Source organism: Halichoeres trimaculatus, unplaced genomic scaffold (assembly GCF_033239565.1).
Source record: "Halichoeres trimaculatus isolate MK-OKI-2021-1 unplaced genomic scaffold, fHalTri1.1 fHalTri1_scaffold_9, whole genome shotgun sequence".
Taxonomy (NCBI): domain Eukaryota; kingdom Metazoa; phylum Chordata; class Actinopteri; order Labriformes; family Labridae; genus Halichoeres; species Halichoeres trimaculatus.
In genome coordinates, this window is record NW_027437188.1 from 29,049,857 (window position 1) to 29,069,233 (window position 19,377).

At 41.1% G+C, this 19,377-nt stretch overlaps 1 protein-coding gene across 2 annotated transcripts in view; it reads right to left on the bottom strand.

Moving 5' to 3' along the window:
• Nucleotides 1-2,596: 2,596 nt before the first annotated feature.
• The window catches only part of nectin3a (nectin cell adhesion molecule 3a), a 36,910-nt gene continuing 20,129 nt past the window's right edge, over nt 2,597-19,377 (bottom strand). The window contains exons 2-6 of one of the 2 annotated variants that reach the window (XM_074679613.1): nt 17,370-17,720; nt 12,329-12,628; nt 10,129-10,246; nt 8,890-9,041; nt 2,597-6,811 (exon numbers count right to left, since the gene is read on the bottom strand). In XM_074679613.1, the coding sequence (XP_074535714.1) occupies nt 6,159-6,811; nt 8,890-9,041; nt 10,129-10,246; nt 12,329-12,628; nt 17,370-17,720 (1,574 nt within the window). In that variant the 3' untranslated portion in view covers nt 2,597-6,158. The remainder of the gene's footprint in view (nt 6,812-8,889; nt 9,042-10,128; nt 10,247-12,328; nt 12,629-17,369; nt 17,721-19,377) is intronic. The other variant, XM_074679614.1, reaches the window with a different exon arrangement.

Here is a 19,377-nt window from a genome sequence, read left to right on the forward strand (position 1 = left end):
CTGTATTATCATTATGTCTACCTTTCTTTTTTTCTGATTAATGCAGAATTAAATTTCAGGCAACTTTAAAAACAGATTAATTTAGTTACTCAGATAGCTTTTTTTTATGTAATTCAGATTTTTATTACCTACACTGAAGTCTGATCAAGTGTTTTGTCTTATTGGAAGTAAACATTGTCTTGATATGAGCAACGTTCATCTTATCTGTCCAGAAAAATGTCTTGTTTCAAGTTATTTAAAGACAAACATAAGGTCTTAATTTGCTTGTAACAAGTAAAAAAAATCTGCCAATGGAACAAGAAAATGTGCTCGAAAATTTCCTTGACACTAGAATAATGTTTTTATACAGTTAACTTTTCTCTTATCTCATTGGCAGATTTGTTTTACTTGTTCCAAGCAATTCAAACCTCATTTTTTGTCTTTAAACAACTTGAAACAAGACAATTTTCTGGACTGGTCAGGTAAAAGTGGTTCATATTAAGTATAAAAACACATTTTATACAAAAAATAAGACAAAAACACTTGATAAGATTTCAGTTTTTTGAAGTGTATCTTTACATGTCATATTTGATTTTCTTTTTCTATGATTGCAACTGCTTATTTTCTGCTATTCACACAAAGTAACTGAATTAAAAGACTGTTCCAAATCACTCTACTTTAAACATGTAAGAATCTAAAACAGTGAAGTTGAATGCTTTGTCTTTAAACTAACTGAAAGAAAAATCCTTGTGCTGGAAGACAGGAGCTTTAATTAAAGAAAAACTTGAAACATTAGAATTTACAGGGTAAAAACAGGCTCTCAAAGCTTTTCTATCAAGTGTCTTCAATGGAGTATGATCTGTTTTCAGCGTTAGAGAGCAGTGTCTAAAAAAGCTAAGATTTGGAAAATATCCTGTTTTTCATGACGACAAATGGAAACATTGATTTGACATTTTTACATTGTACAACAGAAATAATGTGATGACTCAGAGGAAAGTCTAAAGGTTATTTTTTGCTCACTGTATTGTCCTCTAAGAAGAGCTTCCCAAGTAGTGAATAGGGCTTTGTGAATAAGTTAAAGAGGAAAAAGTTGTTGACACAGCCGGAAAAACTGAAACAGCTTGAAGTCTCCGTCAGGACTATCAGTTTGGTGGCTAGACTGTATAATTATGGACGTAGTCTCTCTGAAGTCACCCATCTGCTTCTGGTACAGAGTTTTGAAGCAAGTCATTGGAAGGTGTCATATTAGAAATGAGGAAGGCTTTGTAGGGGAATCAAGCGAACCGGTTCCAAATCATTCAGTCCATTGACATTGTTTACATTTTATCTTAACGATTCCCTTAATGATTCTTTTCTCCTGGGTGCCTTGGAAAAAAGTCTTGTGAGGGCCAGTCTACGCAAATGGATACAGAGACTCAAAGAGACAAAAACATGCCGAACGGTACAAAAAGTAGGTAAAAAGGACATAAAGCGTGGCTTCATTTTGCTATGAAAGACGGCAACAGCATGATATGATAATGTGAAAACATGCAAAAGTGGAAACACCAGTAACATGGCTAAACATTTGTCAACAGTCACGACAACAAACATAAGGAGTCACATGTATTCAATGCTCTTTGCCAGTCATCCACCACTGCTGCTCTGTCTTAGCACGGCATGGAAAGTTCTTATGTCCTGTGTTAACATGAGCACAATGCATGTAAGACTTAACAATGTATTATGTTTGTTTGTCGATAGCTTGTTGTTTGATCAATTTCAGACGATAGCAACGGTGGACCAAATACCTTTGCTGCTTCTACTACTTTTTAAAAAATATATATAATTAAAGGAAAGCATTGATAAAGAAACCGTTAAATATTGAAATCGATAAGCAGAATAATTGATATCGATAAAATCTTATCAATTCCCGACCCTACACTCCTGTCAGTCAGGTGAGCTGTACCTCTTATTGGGCAAATTCTCAATCTTCCAATCTTTTAAACTGCTGAGTTAGAAAAAACTGTATCCCCTGTTCAGCGAGTGCCGTAAGAGAAATGAGCTTTTAAGGCTGAAGTCATGTTTTAAATCAGGCTAAAAACAAGTTTATTCCTGCTAGAAAAACGGTCTTTTTTGGCTTGGTGTGAATGTGGTTTCCAGCCAGCCACAGGTGTTGGTTACAGTGACACCTGTGGCAGGAACTGGTAGTGTTTTTCTAGGATCACCCACTGTTGTAAAGTTGCGACTCTTGACAAGGTGAGCATTTGTTTTGGAAGCAGATGAATGGGGAGCGGATCTTCTTTTCTTTGTGTGAAACAACTTTTCCCAGGATGCAAAGCGACAAAGTAATGTATTTATTTATAATAGTGTAGCACTACTGTTTGAAACCTGACAACAATCAAACTTTGTAAACACAGTTTTTACTTTTGTCAAGAGAAGATTGTTTTGCTCAGAAAAGATTACCTAGGCAAAGACAAGACAGTTCAAGAAGAGAAAAGAGGTATCACTCTGTCCACAGGGGGCGCTAAAATCAATACAAATGAAAAAAAGTGCCTCATGGGCGTTTTAAAAATGCAACATTCTCTTTGAAAGCAGAGTCCAGGGACACATTTGAGTGCAATAATGACAGGAATTTATTGCAAACAAAAGGAACAAAATACAATCTGTCACACATCCATGTCTGATTCCTGCGAGACATCAATCATTCAAATAACAACTTACAAAAGAATTGGTCAGAAACTCCCGAGAACAAATATAAAAATGAAGTGAAAACAGCTCATCCTTTATGATTTCATGAGACAAAAGCTGCTCAAACGCTCGCAAGAAAAACTAATACTCTGTGAAAATTACAGACCTCATACAAAAAAATAAGTTTTTTTCCCAATAACAATAAAAAACAGCCAGCATATTTACAGGACAATAATATTTTCTATGAATCTGGCTTTCCTTAAATCCCAGTGAAACTTAGTACAATTTTCTCAGTAACTAACTTGTTACATGTGTCCTTTCAAAGTACATAAGGCATGACAATCAACCTCTTGTCAATCTCGATGTTTTGATACCAGCAAATCTTAAATATAAAGATGGAAGACGTATAAACGGACAACTCAGTCCTCCTCTGCTTTGATATCCTTTATATTAATGCTTTCAGTAATTGTCATCTCAAAGTTTCTGTGCATTTCTCAGCCCATCTAAGGCACCAACTATTCAGTAGGGGAGACCAGAACAATCTGTACACTGACATACAAAACAAGAAGCTAATCCTACGCTAGCCTATTAGCATTATGTACATGTATATGAACAATAGTGATGAGAAAAAATGAATGTAGAAAGTGGCGAATAACTTAATTTACATGCAGAACAGTTGATGGGTTGACCGAAGCTGAACTTTACAAACACATTCATCAGTTCAGCTCGTTCTGTCGGACAGATTTAAGAGAAGAAAGATCCTTTTAGGAGCCGAGACAGCAACTTCACCAAATTAGAAACAAAGTTGACAGCTATGAATCAGCTGATTAGAAAAAAATGTGTGCATGCAGACACGCAGATGCCATATATCACCGAGCTGCAGCGATTCAGTCGCCAAGTGCGATGAGAGAAAAAAATGAAAAGTTAATTAAAAGCTGAAGGCTTGAGGTGAGGGCTGCTCCTTGAATGTGGGCTGCAGTGGCAGATGTGCGGCGGGCGGGTGTGTGTGCGCGATGATGGGAGCGAGAGCGGGATTAAAGTGGTTTATTCTCAGACATCCAAACGTTCGAACCAAAGACCCAGCTTGGGAAAAGAAGGGTGGAGAGGGTTAAAAAAAATAGGGGGAAACAAATCTATAAAAACCCCAATAAGAAAGAGCTCAAAGATCTGCCCTTCCCCCTCTGACTGTAACACACACTGTACTGCTCCTCTAGCAACAAACAGCCTGATTGACTAAGCAGGGATCTTTCCAGAAAGCGTCTGTTTTCTCTTTCATGTGCGGCTTCACAGAGGTTGCTTTAATCCATGTATCATTCCTGAGGAAACAAAAAAGGAGCACTAAGTGGAAAAGTGTAAGGTCAAATCAAGCAGTGAGAGATGAGATCACTGATGATGTCACCCCTTTGTTTCAGCTCCACGTTGCTGGGTTTGTTGTTTGTAGGAAAAAGAAGAGAAATATACATATCCCTCCCTTGAGGGGAGGCCTTCCACAGACGGCTTTGACCTAACTGCTTCTTCTCACTCATGGATTAAATTTCGAGTTTCCATGATCGCTGGGTATCCTCAGAGACACCACCGAGGAGCCAAACCCAGACATCACAGCCGACTCTGATCAGAAGTGAAGTCAGCTGCTCGCGCTGTTTCCAACTCTGCTGTGAGGTATCCGCTCAACTTCAAACTGGAGCTGAAGGATCCGTTTATTATCGCTCCTTTTCTGACCTTCTTTTATTTTGCTTATTTACAGCCACGGAGCGCGACTGTGGAGTGTGAGTGAAATAGTCGGCGGTTTACGGAGCCACATGAGTGGAGATGATGACAGCTGTGATAGTCACATATGGTATTTATAACACTTTTCTTTGATCCCATGTTTAAAATAAAAGCTGTAATGACCAATTGGTGTTAGCTGTGCAGACAGAAATCAGAGGATGGAGTGGAGGGAGAATGGAGGAGACAGCGATCCAGCCTGTTATCATGGCTAAGTGGAGAAAGATGAGGCCTGCTTGGCTTCTGTAATGACAGAGTTGTGCTTTTTGTACTAAACAGAGCAGACTGATACATGTCAATAATGATCATGTGTTTGATTTCAGTTACGATCACTGAAATGTGATCAATTTCTCACTTTTATACTTGTTGATACAACTTCTGGAGCTTTCCATACATAGTCTTCTGAAAGATGGAGGAGTACCAAGTAAACACACTCATGCTCATCATCTGGCACAGTTTTATGTTATTGCTATCAGCCTCAGTGTTTACAGTGCACCATAAACTGGCAAGACAGTTGATGGCTTTAGCGTTTGATCTCACTGCCGCTGCTGCGACTACTGCTGTCTGAATTAATCAAAGTGTGTCAACAAAATAAAATATTTTCTGCATTTTTCTGTCAGCGAGTGTTACGAGGAATTCATGGAAGACACGAGCAGCTGCAGGGTGAAGCGTGACGAAGTGTGCAGCTATCATCGACTGATGTCTTTATTACAACAAGGTGTAAGCTCAGCTGATAGAGCAGGCGCCCCATATAGAGAGGCTGCAGTCTGCATAGGATCAATTCCCAATCTCAGTATGAGTCTCACTTCTCTAACCCCATGTTTCTGTTTTTTTTTTCTCTCAATCTGTCAAATCTAATAAAGGCAAATCTCAAAGATTAATACTGAAAACAAAACAAGGTGAGCGTGTCAGTCCGCGCTGTAAACAGATACACCAGCTGCTCCTCTTAGTTTACGACAAAGCAGCTGTTCCAGGAGAGTTCTCTACAGTTTCTGAACAGCAGTTGCACCAAGGTGTGTCGACAAATAAACTTGCGCTGAAAACTCGAGGAGTAGAGATATCTTTGAGCGGATTAAGCGGAAGAGAAGTTGCAGCTCATTCACAGGAAGCGACCTCTTTTTACTCTGGGTTACAGGTTTGCTGTTTGTTATTTACAGAAACTACTTAAAGTTAGCAAAAGCAACTGATGAGCAGGACAGGGTGTTAATTTGTGTAATCTCCCTTTTAACCATTTAACTGTCAAACCTTCCCTTTAACCTGATGATGCGTTTTTTTCTTAGAAACTCATGCAATATAATTTGCATTAATACTGACTGTCGTGATGATTGTTCGGCCTATAAGTGATCGAGTGTTTTTCAAAATGCCACAGAAGTTGTGAGGTTTTATGGGAGCAAAGCTCAGACAGTCAGGGGTATAAATACTTCACTAACAAGGGCCTGAACGCCTGACCTTTGACCTGTGTTGAAGACAGGTGCAAACACAAACAAGCAGAATACAAAACCTCATTCACGTCAGTCAAACGTCACCGTATGTCAGAGTCTCTGAAGCCCACACGGATAACACCCGAGGGGGTGTTCAGCTCGTTTGTAGCTCCGTAAAGACGCTACAGAGGTGTGAGACATCCACGGACATGTCTTTAAGGTAAAGTGGTTACAATCAAGGCAGAGCTCGCTGTGACACTGAGCTGAGAGATCGACACAACCTTTGATGATGCTTGTTAAATTATTCTCAGTTATTCGTCTGCTTTCTCCTCAGACATACCACTCCCTGCGAGAGATCACAGATCCGTCCATGTGGGACACATAGTCGCTGTCTGTGCCATTGTCATAGCAGTCCTCCGGCAGGTAGGGGGAGCCGTTGTTCACAATGGTGTGCACAGGGGGCCCACAGGGGTGGATGTTTTGGTTGGTGTAGTGATCAGGGTAGTAGTTTCCCTCCTTGAGGCCCCTGTGGTTGTCCCCCCTGTCAGCCCAGTCATCTCTATCCTTCCGTTCAGGGGTGTAGTCTGGGTAAATGATGTCTCCGCCCAGTTTGGGTTTCAGCTCCTGGCTTCCTTTGCTTGTTTTATCCCCGTAGACCTCCTGCAGCTCGTGTGGCTGCAGCACATCCAGCTGAGACTCCTTCTGCATGTCGGAGGGTCCCAGGTACTGCTTGGTGTAGTAGTCACCTCTGAAGGTCCGGCGCTGTCGCATGTAGCAGGCACCACCCAGGATTAGGAGGAGAATCAGGAACAAAACTCCACCCACTGCTCCACCGATGATAGTCCCCAGGGTGCTGTCGGGTAAGGAGGCCAGGGTGGGGGAGGTGAAGAGGGCTTTTTGCTGGTCAACGGCTGTACCTGCTCCAGAGGTGTCACGAAGGAGGGACGCAGTGGTGCTCGGGGCGGTGGTGGTGGGGGGAGGATCTGCAGAAGAAAGGTGATGAAAAGATTTAAACAGAGAGGAAGGACGGCAGATGGAGTGAGAGTAATAAAAGTAAAGAGGAGACGGCCCTCACTTTATGTTCTGTAACGATTGGCAAAGGAAGACTGAATGGTTTTTCGATTAATTTATAACAAAACTGCCTGCGTTGGAGCGGAGACAAGCCTCTCCTGAGACCACGGAGTCTGTTGAAAGCTGCACGGTTGAGCAAAAAGGAAGAAGTGAGAGGGGCAGAGGGAGGTTAAGTGCTAAATGTCACTGTGAGTGTGGATGAGAGGCAGAAAAGGAGAGGAGGACAGAGGACATGCACTCATGATCATCTGAGTGAGCGTGATTGGCCGTCCTCCCTTTCTTTTCTGAACCCTGCTGTGGGGAAGTCATGTGAGAAGATGAAACGCTGCGTGATCGATGAGAGGTTCCTACATCTGATTTGTCCTCCGCTGGCTGGCGTTTGTGATAGCAGCCAGAGTCAGAGGGGAGGCTCAAGGTTAGGATGAGTGTCTCCATTCTGACCTCCAGCCTCTGGGGCTAAGAGCAGCCTGATACCAAGTCGATCTCTGCGCAGGCACATCAAAGGGCTGACTACAGGCAACATGACTCACATTAAGAGAGGTCTGCATCTCCAGGAGGGGTTTCAGAGGTAGTTATAAAAAGTGGATTCCCTGTAGAGCCGTAATTATTTCCACAATTTGTGTGACTGAGTAAGAATCCAATTACCTGCAATTATTCACTGTGTGCAGGCGTGAAGGATTATGGGTAAAGTAAGAGCATGAGGGAGGTCTGGGAACTGATTTGGTGTCAGTCATCAATCCATCCCTGCAGAGCAACATCTTAACCTCATGTAGGTTATGAGTGTCTGCAAACACAAAGCCAATCATCTTATAGAAGAGCAGCCAAAGCCAACAAAGCTGACAGACGACATGTGAAACAGCTACACCAAGCAGCCGTAAAGAGGGGGAGGAGGGGAGCGCAGCTGAGCTCAACCTGGCGATCTCCACAGGGGAGGGATGTGAGAGGCTGCATGCCCGAGTCGTAATATCTGACAAGAGAAGCAAGATAATTGCCCAGTGTAAGTCAGTCCTGGACAGGATGTCAGTGCTTTCGTTTGGAGCAGTCCTCACAACCCCGGCCTGCACACAGATGGAGCCTGACAGGCCCCCCCTTTTTTATCTGGGGCTTTTCCAGCTTTTTCCTCCAGACAGTGAGAAACGAAAAAGAATCATGTGTGTGTAAGTGAAGTACGAGTCCAAAAGCAGCAGTTGCTTTGTTTGGAGAAGGATTAAAAGGAACAGAGGAGGAATGAAAATAAAAAGAGATGCAGAGTTCTCAGGGATCCACGCCCTGACTTCACCATAATGAACTTTAGTAGCAAACTGTGGACAGACAGAGGAGGAAGCAGAGGGGAGTTGTTTACGACCCTGTGAGTTTTCTGACAAGAGTTTATGTCAATGAATCAACAGCACTGGACAAATCCAAATACGGGGAATCCCTCTTTGATAATCCAGGAAGTCTTCATCCAGACACTGAATTAACACGTAGTCAGATCACATTTCAAGCAGCTTTCAGAGCACACTTTACTGTTGAATAACACATTCTATAGACTACACACGCTCGCTGTGTACTGCAAATCTGTGAACATAATTTACTATGTTCCGCTGTGAAACCTAACCCTAAAAAAAACAAAGAAAGCGCTTACAAGAGCGCATACTCCACTGAACCAGCGGGGGTAAACACCCTCTTCCTATCTGAGAAATCTAACGTTGCCAAAACCACAACAGTAGAAACTCTTGGTACTGATACTCTTTATCTGCTCTTCGTGCTCCTCTGGTGCCAGGAATGTGTGAAAGTGGATCTGGGCAGGGACATTTATGTGGAGGCTTAGCTCTGCTAGAAGTGTTGAACTGAGGGCCCATCATACTGAGAGGCTAATCTTACATCAGAAAGGCTCAATGAATGTCAAGAGGCACAGATTTCACCTGAAACCTCAGGGGTTAAAGGTATTTTTTAAGTAAACAGATGGTTAAAAAAAGATCTGAAAGCACTTGAGAAAGTCAAAACATACCTTGTACCCAGAGGTTTACGTCTTTGCTGCGGAGGCCGATGTCGTTGAGTACTTCACAGCGGTAAACCCCGGAGTCGTTGCGCTCCAATGGACGAGTGAAGGCAAAGCTATTGTTTAAGATTTCAACACCTTCAGGCATCAATCCATCCAACCTGTGCAGAAAAAATGAAATCAGAGTTAAAAAGTTCAAACTGGAAACCTTCAGTGAACTGTTTCCTGTTTTGACTCACAGGCCTGCTGCAGCTATTTTACAATCACATGACTGATAATATGAGCTAACTGCCCTCCCATCAGTGGAGGGGAAAATCTTTCTACATTAAGTGAAGGTTTTCAACGTCAGGGGAAAGAAGAAATAGGAAAATAAAGAGGCTTGGCTGTCTGGACTTCACCAGGACTGTCAGCTCAATGAGATCATATTTCTAGTTTTCAAAGCAAAGATGATGACAAAGAGTTGCCAATAGGCCAGTGTTGCTCTGATGAATGAGCCATTTGGAGGCTTTTTATTTATAGCAGGGAGTCTTCCCGATGGGTGCAGCAGTGCGTTGGACAGCTCCAGTGTCCAGGCTCCCAAGTTATGCTGGAGGTAATTTATAGACAGAGACTTCTTCACCTCACTGTTTAATAAAAGATTGTTTTAAGCCCAGTTTAGGTGCACGCAGCAGACCAATCAGCAGCTCATCTGTCCTGTAGGATTTGAGGGGAAACTAAATGGACAAGTTTCTGTAAATAAATCTGATGAAATGAAAAACGTAAAACAATAAAAGCCACTCATTTGAGCAGAGGGCAATGTTTTCTCGAAATGTATTTTAGAAAAAAACACAAAAATGCTGATAATGTTTATTAAATACATGTTTTTTTTAACAGCCAAGACTGATTGGAAAATGTTTTTTCCAACTTTATAACTCATCTTGATCCAACATTACAGAGAGCTGTAACAGTAGTATCCCTTGTTCTGGGCAGACAGTTTGGCCATTTGTTTCAGATATGCTGAAAGAGAATGTCCTGTTTGGAAATTTTTAATCTTGAATCAGACTTTTCAGGAAAAGACAGCGACATTAATCTCCAGCACGAGAGCTCTTAAAGGATGCAACCCCTGAATTATGTTGAATTATGACTCTGAAGACACTAAATGTGTGGTTTTGATTTTGTCCTAGACAAGGTTGAGTTATAAAAATGACATCTTGATCATATACCGTATGACATTTAGGACTTCTTTAACAGTTCTTCAGGGATACTGACCTGACCCATGAGAAGTGACGGACAGGAGGGTTTGCTTTGGCACCACAGGTGAACTTCACGTCCCGCTGACCCACAAACCAATTTTTGTCAAGTCCTGTCACTGAAACCTTTGGTGCAACTGGAAAACAAAACAGAAAACAGATTTTTATTAAAGAAACCTCTAAAAATAATTTATATTAATTAATTTTTACAAAGTTTTTCAGCTGTATTGTGCGTGTTATATTTTAATCTTAAAGGGTAAAAGACTGGAGCTCAACAATCAGTCACTGTGATCCCAGCAGCTTGATGAAAAATGAGCTTTTCCAGAAAGAACAAAGCATGCATTATAAGCACAGTAGTGAGCGATGACAAAAACAAAGGCTGTGCAGGACTGTAGCAGGGTACAGCATCTGCAGATGAACCAGAGCCAAGAGAACAAACAAATGACCCTGGGCTGGTGGAAAGTTAGAAAATGACAGACTCAGACAGTGGATGCACTGCAGCTAATAATAAACTCTACCGCCTCACCATGACAAAGAAAAAAACACAAAGGAAGGCAGGAGGATGCCTAAATGAGGCTCAGCACATGCCATGTAATAAAACATGGCAAACACTGACTCGGATATCCAATTCTTCATTTTGATTTCTCTAGAGGACAAATGAGGAACTCATTACAGTTCACAGGAAAACGCCTCGGCTCCTCGTGTCCACTGACCCTTTTCACGTGGCTCAATGTTGAGATTGTGCTTCTTTTGCACTTAAAATCCCTCGACTCTGCATTTGACATGATTTATTGAACTGAGAAGCCTCTTTCTTCCCGTATTAACCTTGGTCTTTCTGCGCCTGCATCCTCTGCCCCCCAACAACCTCCTGCTACTTGTGTTGCTGCTGAGGCCTAATCAATATTTCATAAAATACCTTCATTAGCTGCACTCCCACAGTCCGAACACAGACTAGCCCTTAGTACTGCTCGCTGAGGAAGTATGCATCAATGATAATTACAGCAAGATGACTCTTAAATGGGCTCTTTGGGTGGGGGAGGAAGAGAGTAAGGTAGTGATCACACTATCAACATGGGTTAATAATGATATACTGTTCCCTGTCCAAAACTGCACAACTAGGCCTTTAAAATTCATAGATGTGCTACAAAGCAACTTAATTACCTCCACCAAGGAGGTTATGTTTTTGGGAGAGTTTGTCTGTCTTTTTGTCTATGAACACCATAACTCAAAAACTAACAAACAGATCTCAATAAAATGTTCAGGAAATGTTCAAATGGGATAAGGAAGAAGTGATTAAATTTTGGATGTGATCTAGATCACCATCTGGAACCAGGACTTTTTTAAAGCATTCTTTAACATTGTGAGATAGGGCTGTTTTCACCATGTGTGTATAAAACTCCACAATAAATGGTCGGATTGCTTTGAAAAACAAGACAAGGTCACTATAATTTCTGACAGATGTCAAAGTATGATCCAGATCCTGGCAATATTCTGGATACTAAGATCCAGAATATGAAATATGTACTGGGTCATCATAATTTTCAACACTGTCAGGTGACAAATTATCATACAAACCTGCAGCCAACACCAAATTGTAACAGACAGTCTGCTGAAAGGGAGTATAACATTAAAGTAGGACTAAAGTGTTGCGTCACAATCACAATATGCTTGGCGGAGGTCTGAGCTCTCTGAGTGCTTTTCTAGTCGGGTAATAAAATTTAACTCAAACCCTTACAGACAAAATCTAAAATTTCAATAAACTGCGTTACATTACTAGTGTACCAGATCCCAAGTGACACATGCTGGTGTGAGACAGATTTAAACATTTGACTCATATCTAAATGTTGCATTTGAGGGAATGTTCTTTAGTTTTGTTATGTTTCACAAGTTAAGTGGCTTTCGGACTGTGCATTTAAAGTAACATTTGCACATCTTGTCCAGGTTTCGAGAGCCAAAAAGAACAATCACAACTCTGATTTCTACATCCCAGAGGCAGCCATAGTAATAGTTCCCTATGTGTGTTTAAGGGAAACATCTTCATCTGTACTGGACTTAAAATGTTTTGAAAACAATGCAGGTCTGGCTTAAAAAAAGCAGCCTTGGCTCTAGCTACTTATTGGGGTCAAATCTAACCTTGCTTGTTCTATTGATAACATCACCATAACAAGCCAAATAATACTGAATAACAGCACATAAGAGCTCTTTAAGTCCTGACTTACACTGGACATTTAGTACATAAGGTATGCGGAACTCCGTCACCAGCGCTGGGTGTCGCACCACACACGTGAGCGTCTTCCCCTGGGCCTCGCTCTGTGGCTGCCACATGTAGTGAACACGCGTGGTGCTGGTGCCGTTGGCCTCATCTTGACTTTGCTTTTCACTTCGTCCGTACAGCTCCGTCTCCCAGAAAACCTCAGCAGCAGGACGTCCGCGCTCTGCTATGCAGGTGGCCACCAGTGACTCGTTCCCACCGTCCAGCAGAGCTGTGGGGCCGGCAGAGACGTAGACCTTTGGCTCCACTGATGGGATGACGTGAAGGGGGAGGGGAGGAAGTGACAGAAAGGATAAATGATTATTATGAATATTGATCCCTTTGTGTATGAATTAATAATGTCCATCATGTAGGTTATAGACAGGAAGAAGTGGTCTTAGTATACTTTAATGTGCAAGAGAGTAGACTAACTTCTTCCATTTCACATAGCTGTGTTAATAATTGATGAAGCATGTTCAATCACATGGAGACACTTCAGAAGATGAATCTGTCTTCATTGCGACGTGTCAAATATACAGTATATAACTCAATTAGCCCTGCTGTGAAAAGCATATCGATGCTCAATGTATGCATCTAATTTTAGGGTAAAAGCTTGTTATTGCAGAAACCGAAGCTACCGAGAACCAACCCTGTGCTGTGTTTGTGTTTGACTGTGTTGTACTGGAAAATGAGGAGCCAAGTTACTGTACACTTGTCCGCGCTTTAGAGCTGAGGTAATGTTATACTGGCGTCCTGGGAATAACTGGAGGTTTTAATGTGACAGGGATTTTCTCAACAGAAAACAGTAACAGTTTCATGAGGAGAAACATGAGCAGAATAATGGAGCTTTGTACCTGTTGTGCAAAACCTTAGGGTAGAAGACACAACAAAAGCCAAACTTTTAAAAGAGGCAAAAATACCACCACTAAACAATCTTCTAAGGACACAATAGCAGGACAGTGAAGTAAACTGGAAACACAGGTTACACTTGCATGAACTTTTCTGGAGTTTCCCCTCTAAGAATCGTTTATTCCTCTTTGTTCGAGAGCACACATCTTCCTCCCCCATCTCTGCTCCTCTTAAAAGAACACAGCTGCTCTACTTTCTGCAGTGGTGACAGTTTTAGAGGCAGCACGTGTGGGCACACACCCCACGAATGCACGAGACAAGGCTATCACCTTCAAGACACAAACAGCCCTTCTCATCAATACGAGAGCAGAGGGTCCAACAACAAATTCAAATGACTCTTGGCAACCGTTTTCTCTAAAAATAACCTGTCGTCTCCCGTACCCAGTGCCGGGGCGGGGACACTGTTCCCCACCTCACATTCCCCACTCAGTCATCTATGCCCCTCCTCACAGGCCTCTGACTATAAACAGTAGCTGCTCTATGTTAGGAGGCGAGCTGGCTGGAGCTTCAGAATAACTAAATCAGAGAGACGTGTTAATTTGGAGTCGCTGTCAGGAAGGGAGGGGAACACTTTGCATGAGTGGAAATGCTTCAGGGGAGAGGGTAACGATTTCCCTTCAGCAAACTGGCTGCATTGGCCTTTTCCCGCCCACGTACACGTCGATGCATATGTGCACAGTGACCAGTGACATCACAGGGAGAGCTCCTGAAAAGAGGAGATTTAAGTGGTTGTTCAACAATTATACATCAAGTTTACTGCAGTTGCCACACTCGCATGTTGATCTTCAGTACTTTTGGATATAATAGACAAAGTCTTTGTTTTAGATTTTTTGAGCTAAAGGTCATTCAATAAAAAAATAATCATATTTTCTATTATGTCAATGAAGTAAGTATGATAGATAACATTAAATGTGATTATGCTGCAGAAGAAAATCAGCATTATTTGAACAAACCTGAAGAAGAAATGAAACAACCCTCACTGTGAGAAAACTCTGACACTCCCTGTCTTTTGGCTTCAGTGACTAAGCATCTCCAGCTATCCCTCTGTGGGGGCTGATTTCTCATTTTTATGACTCAGCAGAAAAAGATCTGCATTACCCGACACAGACACAACTTTTAACAAAAACAGCATCTTTTTGCTTTAAGTATACACAGTATACAGCTCATATATGTTCAAAGGTGAAGAACAATCTGTACACATTTCTGCTTATCGGTAATATCTGTCTTTCCAGTGTTATATGGGAGTATGTTTAGTTTCTGAGGAAGTCAGAAGCTTTTCAGTACGTTTCCTGTCCACCTATCAGCACTTTCAAACAAAGGGTCATTGTAATTCATTCACTTTATGCGTCTGATTTTCCTGAAGTTTCTTCCTCCTTCTCACTGCTGTGGACTCTGGCTCATGTACGGTGCCTCGCTTCCTGTTGAACTGTTCTTTAAAAGCCTTTGTTCCTGACAAGTTGCAAACACAAGGATGAAGAGGAAAGGGGAAACGCTTTAGGCCAAAACAAATATTGTGTGCCGAGTGTCTCATGATACTGATTAAACTCAAAACAAGGTTTGTATCAAGGGTATCACGTTGGAAATTAAAGTCAGTGTCCACTGCACCTGTTTATCATTAGGATGTGTGTGTCGTGACTTTGGTCTATTATTCATAGATTTGATCCTTTTCATCTCTGCTCTTTAGTTCATTGCAAAGGAATGAAATGAAGTCAAAGCTCTTCCATAAACCTCAAAGAATAAACATGAATCAATAGTGAGAGAGCTGAGTTTTAAAAGAAGGATGAAACGGAAATATTCTGTGTATTAGAACAATATGTTAATAGAAGCCTGTTCAACTTGAATGTTTTGAGTCTAATCAGATATATTGTGCATGATGAGATCGTGGGGCTACAGCCAAGGTTATAATAGTTAACTAAAATAAAACTAAAAACGAAAACTAAAATTTAAAATACATTGCAGTTAACTCAAACTAATAAAATCTAGAAAATAAAAACAAAAACGATAAGTAAACTAAAACCGTATCTTGTGTTCACAAAACTAACTGAAACTAACTAAAATGATGGACAAAATTCCCTTTGTTATAGTTTTTGACAATATTAATAGCCTTTAGGATTTAAATTAATCCGACACATTTTCCCAACCAATTTTAGACACACAGCACCATCATAGCGGCGTATAGGGACAAGCTTGTTTACTGCACTAGCTGTGCGCTGTGCTGCGACGAAACGTAGTGGAGCAATGAATCAGAGCATCTGTAATAGTTTAATTGTTACAGAGTCCAAGTTTTTATTGTATTTGAGTCTCCCTTTATTGTTTCAGAGTTCAAGTTTTTATTTATTGAAGCTCATATTATATTGTTTTTTTTATAATTTATGATTATATTATTTTTATGTAATTTATGTAAACATTATTTTACATAATTTATGCTTTTATCTTTTATACTAAGTTTATATTATTTGCATGTGTTTAAGGCAGCAGCCAACATTTCGGTATCAGCATTGACTGAGCAGTGAGCACTATGTTGGACTTGAAAATAAACAGTATGACAAAATATGTACTCTGACCTTTTTGAATCCTGCACCTGGTTAATAAGGTATGAAAAAACTAAAACTAAACTAAAACTAAGCCTTGTTGCAAAAATCAAAACTAAATAAAAACTAGAATTCCTGCTCTAAAACTAATTAAAACTAAACTGTAATGGAAAATAAAATGTCAAAACTAACTAAAACTAAACTAAAACAATGACAAATCCAAAACTATTATAACCTTGGCTACAGCTGTTGTGTTCTTTTGCTTGCAAAATGAAAATGTGCAAAGTATAAGTCATTCAGATAACCAATCTTGAGGGACGGCTTGGGAACTTCAATCTGCTGACTTTAGGTCTGGTAATTGCACCCTGCTCTGTCTTAGACAAACATCCTATAGAAAACCTAATTCTAATGACATGTATCAAATTGCAAAGAATGTATATTTTCTCCATAATTACACCCTAATTACATCTGAATTGTAAAGGAGGCCTCAGAATGTATTTGTGTCATCTATGTCGGCTGAGAAACAACCCTGAGGAGGCAGCAAGGTGTCGCTGAACCCTGTGAGGTCCCAGACGCTGTGGCTGTCACAGCAGCATTTAATGTAGCACTCATTAGTCATCAATCTTCCTCTCACTCCTGGAGCGAGACAAGCAACTGCTGCCTACAGAAAAAATCCCTTACTCTCTCGGCTCTGCCTGAGTGCAACCCAGCCACCCATTTAGGGTTTAAAACACACGCCGACCACAGACAGTGTTCAGCGTTGAGCCATGTGACTATACAGTGTGGGATATGTTCACTCGAGCTTGAAGTCGATACATAATGGTGAAGCGATTCTAGTTAAAAAAAGAAAAAGTAGCTGAAGCTCACTGTGCAGACACCCACAAGTAAAACATCCTTAAAAATACATGTTTTGAACACTCCAAATTAGTAATCTGCCTCCTTTATGCGTGTGAGAGCTTCACAAACACCAATTACTCAGCAGGGGGTAAGATTTCATAATTAGTAACAAAGACTAACGAGGGCTGAAATAAGAGCAGTCCACGCTGCCTCAAGGGAAATGGTTGCAACTCTCATTTATAAGACATGGATATATGCAACTGGATGCAATGAGAGCCAGTTTGCTCACATCTTTCTAAAAAGACTGCATCAGTTCTGTATTATTTCTGTTTGTATAGACTCCATGTGAGGAATCAGTCGATATACTCCATACTAATGTTTGTGTGTGAGAGCCTTCTGTGCAGCTCTTCAGAGGACCCAGCGGAGAGAGAAGTGATTTTAAGTTGACATAGCAGTTTTTCCTCAGTGAGCGACATTAGATATCAGGACCACACCACAGCTGCAGATTCCTAATAGGATTTGAGTTTACATGGCCTCTGTCCAGAAGGTAATTTAAAAAGCTATGTAGCCTCGGGGAGCAGTTCGTTCCTCCAGGGCAACACTTAGCGGTCACCTAAGCTTTGCTTAATCACAACCAACGATGTCCTGTTTTAAAAAGTGAGGATTTAAGGAGAGCCTAAGAAGCACTTAAAACAAAGGGGGAAAGGAAGTGACATAGAGTGACTACTTTACCTAATACATTAACTAAGGTGGATGCTTGTGTATTGCCCAGAGGAAATGTTGCCACTTTGCAGATGTAGGACCCGATGTCTGAAAATCCAGCTCCTTCAATCGTGATGGTAGCATCTCTCACAGAGGGGGAGACAAACGAGATGCGCTTGGCGTACTCTGGAGCGATGGAGATTCCAAACTCGGGGTTAAACACTGCCAGGGTAATGGTGCCTGAAGGTAGACGGCGCTCCCAGGAGCTCTGTGTGAGACTGAGGTTGGAGCCCACCTCTATTCTGCAGCCCAGTGTGATGTTTTTCCCCAGCACTGCGTTCACGTTCTCAGGAACAACCACCTGGTTACTGCTCACGCCTGCTGACAGAAAGAAAGACAGAGATTAGATAAAGAAAGACGCACATTATTGCTGCTTCTTTGATGAATTGTAAAAGTTATGTTGCTTATTCATAGATTATAATTTCTCTCAGAAGTAGAAAACTGCAGGAAAAATGTGAATCGGAAAGTTTCTCCTCGTCTGCTTTGACAAGTTCTCATCACAGTAGAAGACGAGCCATCGCTAGATTAGAAATCAAAGTACAGTAGCTCAATGGGCCAATTCAGAAAGGCGGTGAGGAAAAAGTGCAGTTTTTCTGGAGTGCAGAAGAAATGTGCTGATGAAATCTTAAGGAATTTATTTATTTGCAGCATTTGGAGGCGTGGTTATGTTGCCAGGACACTCTGAAGTTTAATGTGTCGTGAGGATCAGCCAAAACACTGATCAGTAGATATTAACTATGTTGTCTCTGTAAGAACCTCAATTTTTCACCAGCAGTAATTGAATTAAAATCACAGTTAGCTTCAAAGGGTTGTAGTTTATTGTGTAAGTTGTTCATTCATTCCTCTCTCTCATCATCAGCGCCCCTGCTCTCCCTGTGCTCTCATTAGCAGATATTTTTTTCCAAACATGTTCTTTCTGGGGGTAAAAAAAAAGACCAGACATCATGTGGGTAACCCAGAGTGCTTTGCTTTGCTTTGCCTGTTAATAAGCAACACACTTTCACCACAGGACACTCAGACTGTCCCTCCTGCTAATCACCAGAGCACCTTTTAAGCAGGGAGGGGAAAAAAACTTGGAAGGAGATGAAACAAAACAAGCAACTTGGTGGTTTTGGTCTATCTTTTATGAGGCTCTTAATTTGACTTAAAGCTCACCCTGGTGTTTTTAGAGTGTGAGTTACCTGAGACTAATGCAGCAGGTATTCTGGGGTTTGAGCGCTAACATACAGTAGACAAGGGAAAACACAGAGCAAGGGCTGAAAACACAAATTCAGAAACATTAGAAAAAAAATTCAAAACAAAAATATGACACAAATCCAAAAGTCGTGTTGTGGAAAGCAGAACTGAACACAACAACATAAAACCAACGCAAACACATAAATGATGCAAAAGTGAAACCACAACTCTAGAGAGGAAATAAAAAAGAAAAACGCTGCATATCCGGTTATCATAACAGAAGTGCTTGAGGGCTGAGGGACGGAGGTAATTGCTGGATTTTGGGAGAATGTTTTCTTGTGTCACAGCAGCCAAGAAGCCACAGTTTGTATTCGCCCAAACTGAACGGACGGTGATCTCAATGCCACTGCTGATAGTCACACTCCTCAAGCTTAGTGAAAAAAACAGAAACAACCATCTCAGTGGGAATGAATGCAGAACCTTGAAAAACCAACCTGAAATAAATCCTAAATTACAGGTTAGGGCTTCGGCTCTGACTGGAAAGAAATACAATCCAGGACTCACTTTTCTGGAGAGCAAATTCACACAAATGAGTCATTGATAGGAACATGTTTGCTTTCACATTATTAAACGACTGTACAATTTCAGGAGTGAGTTATGGAGCAGTTTCCACATAAAACTGCCTAAAAATGTTGCTCTTTCAGATAAAATGTAAAACGTTGATTTCATTCAAAACACTGAAAGTCACTTTTTGCTGTCGAGGTAAGCTATATTTGGGGGTCGTAAATTTTCACTTTGTACG